A 10,232-nucleotide genomic window follows, 5' to 3' on the forward strand; every position below is an offset into this window, starting at 1 on the left:
CAATCAGAGGTAGAGTTGGGCGGGTGGTCATAAGCATGGACAAATAACGAACAACACAAGCGAGTGAGTCCACGAGAGACAGGTATGCCGTCATGGAATCAAGGGGGGTGGGGGTAACTTTTCCTGCTAAAGAATTCCCACCATGGTCAGACAACATAGGCACCATGATTCTAGGCTAGCTACTCGCTGCGAAAGCTAATCACAGTCACTCTCCCACTACTCCCTTAATCTATCTACCCCCCCCCACACACACACACACACACACACACACACACACACACACACACACACACTCCGGCTTGGCACACACACCAGCGCAAAAATATAACCATCAGGCCACTTACATTATTTGTACTACAAAGAGTGTATAAATTTGTTATTTATTTTTGCTGTAGTGCTTAAAAAACATTATTTCATTTTGCCCAGTTGTGGCCTGTTGAGGGGCAATAAAAATCAAAAGTTCCAAAACATCTGTGTTGTTTGTATTGATCCACTATATATCAACATACATGGCATCTGATTGGATGCTAGTCTCACTTTGTCCCAAAGCAACATTAAAATAGTTTAGATTTGTGTACAGTTTCTGTTAATAATGTATTGCATTAAGTGTCCATTTCATTATAATATTCAGATTGTCAAAGAGGGGTGGAGGTGGGGTCACATTTGAGAATTTGAAAATGTACTTGAAAGAAACACATTAGTTGTGAAGTAGCTAGTTACTTTTGTAATTATTATCTAATTAAGTTACTTTTTGGAAGAATTAACTTGTAATTCTAACTAATTACTTTTTAACAGTAACTTTACCAACACTGCTTGTGACTTGTGGTTGCCCTTTTAATCCACAGACCATTATTGTGCCATTAACTCCCAACCTGATTCAATTTCATTTCATTATCTATTGTATATTTTGGGGTACTAAAGACTAGGCTATAGTGTCAAGATCTGGTTCTTTTCTAGTTGTATTTTATGTAGTGAAAAAGCCTTTTTACTCACGTTTTCATAAAATATCTGCACATAGTACTTGTGTGACGACATACTGTACATGGTGAAGGCTTGCACTGTATACACTGAAGCACTGTTTTGACCTGGTTATAAAATTTGATCTGAGGGATTGGATCAAAAGCAGACAGCTCTAAGTATAGGTGTGCATGCACCCAGGAGGCATTAAGGATGGATTGAGCTCCGATCACTCCGACCACCGTCTGGGCCACATGTGGCCACATAGGTCTCTACTGTGCAGACCCTAATTGTGCTAATTAAAATAAGGAAGCAGGAAGTCATGGATAGTTTTTAAAGTTTTTATTTATTTATACAAAATTGAAATATTATTATTAGTGTTTTTTTACGTCTGTATTGTAGCAGCAGATGTAGATTAAATCAATGATCTAAAAGAAGTAAGAGCTAAACTTACAGTCAACAATGTTGAATTGCCTTTATCATGAATATTGTTAGTTTGTAGCTTTTGTGTAGATTGTGACACAAACAAAAGAAAGCTGAATAAGACATATCAATGAGTGTTGTGCTCAGTTCAATGAAAAAAATCCAAGACACACCGCAAGCTCATTGAGATTTAATTGGATCCCATTTTCCCCATCAGATGTTTTTTTGTGTTCAGTTTGGGTTTGAATACAATAATGAAGCATTTTGGTGCAAATATAGAGAGAAGTAGCCCATAACTGGAGGCCAGAATAGCAAATATCTCCACAGCCACAGTGAACTTCCCAGGAGAGCTGACATATGCTGGGATAAATGTGATCCAGACTGCACAGAATATCAGCATGCTGAAGGTGATGAATTTAGCTTCATTAAAATTATCAGGTAACTTTCTAGCCAAAAAGGCAAGTACAAAACATAGGACAGCAAGCAGCCCTATGTATCCTAACACAACCCAGAACCCTACAGGTGATCCCAAGGCACACTCAAGAATTATTTTGTCCTTATAGTGTTTCATATTTTTGAAAGGAAAAGGAGGATTCATTATCAGCCAAAGTATGCAAATTAAAACCTGTATAAGAGTGAAGGTCAGAACAGTGAGTCTCTGCTGTGCGGGCCCAAACCATTTCATTACATTACTTCCTGGAAGTGTGGCCCTGAAGGCCATTAACACCACTAGAGTTTTCCCCAGAACACAAGAGATACAGAGAACAAAGGTGATGCCGAATGCTGTGTGTCGCAGCATGCAGGACCACTCAGAGGGCCGGCCTATGAAGGTCAGAGAACACAGGAAACACAGAGTCAAGGAGAAGAGCAGCAGGAAGCTCAGCTCAGAGTTGTTGGCTTTTACCAAGGGAGAGTCCTTATTGCGCAAGAATATAGTGGCCACAATTAATGTAAGAAGTGCACCAAACAAAGTGAAAAACACAAGTATTATACCCATAACCTCCGTGAAGTAGAGGAACTCAACATTTTTCAGTACACATGCATCTCTGTTTTGATTGGACCAATACTCCTCAGGACACTTTTTGCAGTCATTAGAATCTGTAATAGAAATATCGTCACTAGTATTGTAATTTTATCACTTACATCCTAAAAACGTAAATAAGAGACTTCACAATAGTGGATTTTAACATGAAACACAGAGTGTGGAAAGTAAACAATGTATGCAATTTGTCATAGTTAAGGTCAGCAGTACCTATACCTGTGCTGTTGCTGATTTCTCCCTCTGCACATGGGATACAGTCATAGCAGCAGACCGGCTTTCCTTTCTGAAGGACTTTATACGTTCCAGGATGACAGCTCTCACTGCACACTGACACAGGCAACTTTGAATTAAAAAAGATAACAGCCATTAAGTTTTCAATAATCATTCAAGATAAAATATTGTCAAACTATCTGTCAAATTCCGGCATTGCATCAATGTTTTACTGTGAATTATGATATTTGCCTCTGTCTTCTCTCCAGGCCAAATTATGGCTTCGGTCTTGAGGACAAACTTCTGTCCAGGGGGTAGGGAGGCGTCATAATAGCCGACAGGTTTAAACTGGATTGAGTCATCTGATCCACGCTGCCAGTTCACCACTTCATACCGAGCAACAGCTGCTCCAGTGCTATCAAACCACACCTGGTCCCCGTTCTTAATGGTAAAATTAACTTCCTTCAAAAACTCCACTACCTAAAAAGCAGTAAGACAATATGTCAATATAGAAATGATCGGAGCTAAGAAATAAACAATTTAGCAATCTGTTCTTTTTACCTGCCAGGGAGTAACCTTAACAGTGTGGTCACAACCCTGACTATTGAAGCACTTTAGAATGCTATGCAGAGAATGGGCCACAGCATAGATGGCTTTGTAGATGTTACTGGAGTATCTCAGCTCTGCCACATCATCATCATAATTTATGAGGTCAATTAGATCGTTTTTGACTTTGCATTGTTGTGTTTCTGTCATGGTGGACCCGTTTGTCTTCTTGCACTCAAACTCTGTCACCCAGAAATCTTTAATTAAAAAATCATCCAGACCACTGATATTGGCCTTTTGCACAGCAAAACCCAGTGAACCTCCCAGCACACTAAAGCTGGTAGGAGTCACAAGGCTGTCAGCAGTGATCCAGGCCTCCACACCAACAAACTGCAGACCTGTGATGTTGTGCAGACTCAACTGCTCTAGAAGGTTGTTCATCTCTACATGGGCCAGGAAACCAACAATGACCCGGGCAGTGCTCTTTCGGATCACTTCTACCACTTTCAAGAGTTTTTCTGGTTCTTCCCTGTGAAATTTCTCTGTATACGCCACACACACTCCTTCTTCCTGGGCTGCAGCAAGGAAGATGGCCATGCCATTGTTGCCATATTCACTGTCGCTGTTGACTGCCCCGACCCAGGTCCAGCCAAAGTGCTTGACCAGCTGGGCAAGGGCTCTGCTTTGGTGGAGGTCGCTGGCAATGGTTCGAAAGAAAGAGGAATACTCATTTCTGTTGCTCAAACATTCACACGTTGCTGAATGACTTATCTGAGAATACACAAAGAGAGAGGAAGAATAAGAAAAGTTTGCACGTAACATACACATCAATACAAACAGACATCGATCTTACCACTGGTATTTTAAATGGTCCAGTAGTGCGAGAAAGCACAATGGTTGAGGAAGATTCAGACTCCCCGATAATAGCATGAACAGCTGATTGACTAGAACAGCTCTTTCCTACAGTCATCTCATCACCATTCATCAGGGCCATAACAGCACGCATTGAGGATAATGTTGAGCCACAGTTGTCATAAATACGATATCCGATCGAAACATTGGGAAGAAGAAATTCACTTTTGTTTATTTCCTTAATTGCAAAGATCATGGTCTGGGCAAATCGAAACTCCCTGAGGTTGACACTGACACAAGAGAGGAAGATAAAAAACAGAAACTTGTGTTTACTGTGACAGAACTCTTTGGAAAATGTTTTTCTACAAATCTTGAAATTACCTCGAACATGTGAGACGTGTTGGTTTCTCTGTAAAGGAAAGTGTAGGTTCTGTGATTTTGCTGTGAATGGAAAAGGCTCCCCCGATCATAACGTCTCCTTCTTTCGACAGCAGAGGTAACTCTGGACTCCCCAGGATCTGACAAAAAGGAGGTTCCCTCTTCGCTGCTTCATCCGCTGCTCCATCCACAGCTCCAAATGCCAACAGGAGACCCAAGAAAATCTTCCCTGCTATCACTGACATTTTCCACTCCCAAATGTTGATGGGGAAAATCTACCCAGTCATGCAACATTTTATAATCTTAGTTAACAGTAGGGTTAGCCTCTTACTGTACTAACCAATCAGTGATACTGGACAGTCTTGATTGGGTCTTGAAATCAAATTATTGTGTGACATCATTGTGCCATGGCACACCTGCCGTATTTTGTTTGGTTGAATCACACTAGAGTTTGTTTTCCCCCTTGGTCTGGTTCGTTTGAGCAGGTGGGAATGCACCAGTTGCACTTGCATAACCACGGAATACGCATTGTTCCTCTTCAAACCGAGATTCAACTATCGGCCAAACCCTCCTTTCTAGCAATACTCCGAACCGTTGCTTGGTGCATATGTACAAACAACAGTCAGAGTTTCCCCCCCACCATCACCCACCCGTCTGGACCTGGCTTTTCCATTGTCCTCCTGTACTTGTGGAAAGTGTCCTTGGGTTTCATGAAATGTGCTATATTATTCAAAGTTACTATTATTACATTAGTTGCTACAACAAAATCGTAAGGCTTTGGCTTGTGACGCAGTGACAGTAATATCGGTACCCACTTTAGCTGACGATACATACAGGCTAAGTTATGGTATATCGTACACTTGAAAAGCGACAATGCATCTGTAAGGTATTCTCTCAGCAAAACATTCACTGCAACCACATGACCTCCCAGTAAAGCTAATTAAGTACTACAGCGGGTAATACAGCATCTTAAAGAAAAGACCCTTACGACAGCAAGCATGGTAAAAACACTACAGCTTCTGTCCAAAGGGACCGCTAAAATCAACACAAACGGAAAGTTACACATGGCCCCTTTAAAGGTTTTTGAATGTACTTAATATACATGTCTTTGTCATGATGCACAATGGTATGCATACTTATATATACAATATGTACAGTATATATAAACATTTATTGAATTGCTTCTCCCAGCTAGGAGTAGTTAGGCTTATTTGAATACATGTACCAGTATAGTTAGATTTTCATTTTAAAACTGTGTTGAAAAGGCCATACAGGCTGGGAGGAGTATAGATGTCCACTCATAAAAATAGTTATGCTTTTGTTGTAAAATCTCTGCTTTACATCGTACAAGATGGGTTTAAAGGTTGTGCTTCATGACATTTATTACCCCTTTAACACCTTTGTCAATACAATTGGCAGTGAATGGACATTTGATATATGATACAATTCAAAACTGGATTGGTTCACAGCCAAGTGTGAAGCGGCTGGGATGAGGATCAGCACCTATAACTCTGAAGCCATGGTTCTCAGCAGGAAACCGATGGAGTGCTTTCTTCAGGTAGGGATTGAGTCCTTACCCCAAGTGAAAGAGTTTAAATACCTCGGGGTCTTGTTCGCGAGTGAGGGGACCATGGAGCGTGAGATTAGTCAGAGAATCGGAGCAGCGGGTGCGGTATTACATTCCGTTTATCGCACCGTTGTGACGAAAAGGGAGCTGAGCCAGAAGGCAAAGCTCTTGATATACCGGGCAATTTTTGTTCCTACCCTCAACTATGGTCAAGAAAGCTGGGTCATGACCAAAAGAACAAGATTCAGGGTACAAGCGGCTGAAACGGGTTTCCTCAGGAGGGTGGCTGGTGTCTCCCTTAGAGATAGGGTGAGAAGCTCAGTCATCCGAGAGGAGCTCGGAGTAGAGCCGCTGCTCCTTTGCGTTGAAAGGAGCCAGTTGAGGTGGTTGGGGCATCTGGTAAGGATGCCTCCTGGGCGCCTCCCTAGGGAGGTGTTCCAGGCACGTCCAGCTGGGAGGAGGCCTCGGGGAAGACCCAGGACTAGGTGGAGAGATTGTATATCCAACCTGGCCTGGGAACGCCTTGGGATCCCCCAGTCGGAGCTGGTTGATGTGGTTTGGGAAAGGGAAGTTTGGGGTCCCCTGCTGGAGCTGCTGCCCCCGCGACCCAATACCGGATACGCGGTTGAAGATGGATGGATGGATGGATGGACAATTCTAAACTGTGATCAGACAACTTAAACATCTTACGGATTTTTTCTTCATTCTGTAATTTTCTTCCCTTTTTTTCCGACTATATCTTTACAAGTCCTAAAAATTAACTGTGAAAATAAGTATAGAAGCAATATATTAGTGTGATTACACAATGGTAATCCTCATCATTGAAATACTGTTATATCATTTTGCACATTCACATTTAATTTTCTATAATTTGACCCTACATGTCACATTATTCTTAGGGAACCCTGCATTTGGATGAGAAAATTAAATTTACACTTTTGACAACTGATTAAAATAAACAATTCAACACACCTTATTAAGCATGGCATTGGACCATATGATATTTAATTTGGTGTTATTGATATTTTTCAGTTTATTAGTCAGCTGATGTGCCTCTTAGGCTCCTCTTTAATTAAAAAGAAAGTGCTGTTTGTGTGCTAGATGTTTGTTAGTTTATGAAACACTTTTCTCGAGAGGATATGTCTTTTGGGAGCTGATTTAGTAGGAACACATGTGGTGAAGTGCTAGTGCCTCAGGCTCTTCCCACTCACAAGCGGTCTAACAAGCTAATAAACTCCCTCTAGAGTTCTGTGTCTCCAACGTGCCTCCACACCTGTCCTCACAGCTGACACTGGAAACTTCCCGCTGTTGCATCATAACCCCCTTAAGATCTCTACTGGAGAACTTGAGGCCTTTGTCAAAACTGTGCCCTGGAGCATTTGGCCATGATGATACCTTTTAAGCTTAACAAACTTTAATTTTGAATTAATCAAAGAAAGACATTGAATACCAGTTTTTATTTGTTTGTCTTTAAAATGTGGGAAGGGTATACAACACTTAATGGGATGTGCTGAATGGTTGACAGGACAACCAGTCTAAAATAGATCACAAAGTTTATTTTGGCCAATTACTTTACAATGAAAAACGAATGAAAATGGCCATTGCGGCCATTGCCTGTTATCCCCAATTTCTGGTTTTCTATTGAACAGTGTCTGAGCACAATGATGTAATCTATCTATCTATCTATCTATCTATCTATCTATCTATCTATCTATCTATCTATCTATCTATCTATCTATCTATCTAGCTAGCTAGATAGATATCTAGCTAGCTAGCTAGCTAGCTGATGGCTAGCTAGCTGATGGCCAAAAGGACAGGTTTACCCAAACATTGCACTAATGTATCACTGCTGATCCCATCATTCCAAAACCATGGGCATAATATGCAGCTACAACACTGTTCTGTGAAGACTGTCCACATGATTTCTTTGCTGCAGGGATTTTCTCCCATTCAACCACATTTTCATTAGAAAAGTTGGGCACTGATGTTGGGTGGTCTGGCCACACAGTCTGTGTTACTATTCAACCAAATTGAATGTTTAAACCAAGGTTTTTTAATGGGGTTGAGGCCAGGGCTCTGTGCAGACAAGTCAGATTCTTCCATACTAACCGTCGATTCCCATGGACCTGGCTTCATGCAGGGCAACATTGTCCTTTTGAAAGAAGGAAGGGCCTTTACCAAATGATTTCCACAAAGTTGCATGTTTATTGTCTAAAAAAAGTGATTCTTACCAGGGTAACTAATACCTTGTGGGGTACTACTGCATTGCTGGGGGGTACATGATTAAAGTAACATTATACCTGGGTTCGTACAATATTGGACAGACATTTATGCACACATATAAGTGTGATTTCTTACGGAAAAAAGGGGACCGCCTGTTGCACAAGACACCAGACAGGTAGCTCCGTGTGATGTTGCCAAATCAGCGGCACTTCAGCGATAACAGATACAGTTTCAAGAACAGGGACAGGCAAAGTTTCATGTACAAATGGCTGGGAAGTGAGGCACTGGCCCAGAAATGTACTGAAGGGCTGATTAGGGAAAGTGGAGAAAGGTGAGCAGTTATAAGTAAAAGTCAGGTCACTGGGACATGTGGTAGAGGCTGAGTTCATCCTGTGAATGGATGGAAATCGGCAATGTATGGGCAATGTTGCTACATTTTAAAGGCTTAAATTAAATATATAGTTGAATATCATCTGCAAAGCAGTGATAGTACATACCTTTTAAAACAGACCTATTGTGTGTTTAAGGGGAAGCATGTAATAGGCAAACAGAATATGACCAAGAACACCACGAAAATCATCTGATCTAATCTCATAAGATTAGATCAGATGAGAAAGAATAGTTGCCAAAAGCAATTGACAAACTTTAATCAGAAAAATAAAAGGAGAACCACAGCAGGGCTGACCAGGAGATACAGGCCCACTGCTTAACTTTGTTGATTACAATTATATGGCCCAAAGTTTCAAAAGCTCACCTGACACACCAGATGGTTTGTTATCAAAAAGTTAACTGAAAAGCAGTCATTGGGAACTGTTTAGAAAAAGGCCAGGCATTTTCAAAAATTACCAAGTAGGTAAATGGATGCACCATCTGTTTATCATTTCTGACATTATTTCTTTGAGTGAACAGTCGCGGCGGCCACACTCCTATACTATACCCATAGCTGTCAGGAGCTACTCACTGGGAGCTGATTGGTTCAGTCTGTTGCTGATTTGACATAAACACATTAATTTGAAACATGATAAGATGGATTTGTGTGTTATGTGACCCTGCGATTATTTTGTGCCAGACTCTAGCTAAGTTAGTCAAAAGCTGCCTGAATTCCAACAGTACCAAAACAGAACACTCTAGTGTATAACAATGCATTAAGATATTATTGGAGCCTGTGGCTTTGGCTGTTAAAGCCAACTTGGAAACAGGCCTGTCATTTTAGTGGAGAGAAGGTTCAAGACTAGAAAAGGACTGTGGAGAGGGCTATGGACATGTGACGACACTCTAGGTCAGCTATCCAGGCGCCCCCAAGAAAAGATTTTTAATAGTTGTTTTTAATAAGTAGTGAGATGGCCATAATTGGATAAAATAAAAATAAAATGGAGGAAGCTTTCATGTCTGCTGTGTTTGCCTTAACCCTTTTGCTATCTGGGCACATCCTTCATCTCACAACACCTTACCTTGTAATTCTACAGAGATAAAACATCTATTTATATTTCTCATGCTGCTTCAAAATGTACAAATACCAGTGAAAGTTTTTGAGTTACAGTACAGTACAAGTGTTGCCACCCAGTGTTTCAGCTCTAGACAATATGACGTCCACACAGATGTGGCCAGAGCAGGGTTGGGCACTCTTACAGCTGTTGCTGGTGGCATCTTTCTCTCAGGCTGAGGAGCTGGCGTGCAGGCAGAGAGGGGATCCTGAGAACCCCCAGCTATCTAAGAATGGGGACATCATGTTGGGGGGAATATTCTCTTTCCACACCAGTTGGAAAGAAAGACAGGACAACTACAAGCAAAAACCCTTGCCACTGGAATGCACCAGGTAAAAATACTGTATTAATTTAGATTTATACTGTACACATGATAAATTCAAACTTATTAAATACAAATTAATATTCCTTGTTTTGTAGCTATTAAACAAGTAGTTTAAATTACTATGTTATTGTTTCTATTTCATGAACAAAGTCCAACTATTTTTTACTATCTGCATTAAGTTTGAATTTCAGAGATTTCCAGTTTGCCCAGGCTATGCTCTTTGCC

General features: G+C 41.0%; 2 protein-coding genes across 2 annotated transcripts in view; one reads left to right on the top strand and one right to left on the bottom strand.

Annotated features, from left to right (window-relative positions):
* Positions 1–1,570: 1,570 nt before the first annotated feature.
* LOC116686410 (extracellular calcium-sensing receptor) lies at positions 1,571–4,553 on the bottom strand. Its single transcript, XM_032511420.1, has 6 exons — positions 4,412–4,553; positions 4,032–4,320; positions 3,194–3,949; positions 2,885–3,112; positions 2,639–2,762; positions 1,571–2,478 (listed from the first exon to the last, which is right to left on the bottom strand). The coding sequence occupies exons 1-6, from the start codon at positions 4,498–4,500 to the stop codon at positions 1,571–1,573; spliced, it is 2,394 nt and encodes a 797-aa protein (XP_032367311.1). The 5' UTR covers positions 4,501–4,553.
* Positions 4,554–9,910: 5,357 nt separating this feature from the next.
* Positions 9,911–10,232, top strand: part of LOC116686420 (extracellular calcium-sensing receptor-like) — a 3,839-nt gene continuing 3,517 nt past the window's right edge. The window contains 2 exon segments of the mRNA XM_032511428.1: positions 9,911–10,014; positions 10,187–10,232. The exon segment at positions 10,187–10,232 is cut by the window's right edge and continues 252 nt beyond it. Of these exon segments, the coding sequence (XP_032367319.1) occupies positions 9,926–10,014; positions 10,187–10,232 (135 nt within the window). The 5' untranslated portion in view covers positions 9,911–9,925.

The sequence above is a fragment of the Etheostoma spectabile genome, chromosome 3, assembly GCF_008692095.1.
Source record: "Etheostoma spectabile isolate EspeVRDwgs_2016 chromosome 3, UIUC_Espe_1.0, whole genome shotgun sequence".
NCBI classification, from domain to species: domain Eukaryota; kingdom Metazoa; phylum Chordata; class Actinopteri; order Perciformes; family Percidae; genus Etheostoma; species Etheostoma spectabile.

What these genes read in the sequence shown, in the direction of transcription:
- LOC116686410 (XM_032511420.1), bottom strand. Translation starts at nt 4,500, where the DNA reads ATGATCGGGGGAGCCTTTTCCATTCACAGCAAAATCACAGAACCTACA. An exon ending in GACCATTTAAAATACCAGTG is followed by an intron (nt 3,950 to 4,031) that starts GTAAGATCGATG and finishes GTGTATTCTCAG; the next exon opens with ATAAGTCATTCAGCAACGTG. An exon ending in GGCCTGGAGAGAAGACAGAG is followed by an intron (nt 2,763 to 2,884) that starts GCAAATATCATA and finishes TTTAATTCAAAG; the next exon opens with TTGCCTGTGTCAGTGTGCAG.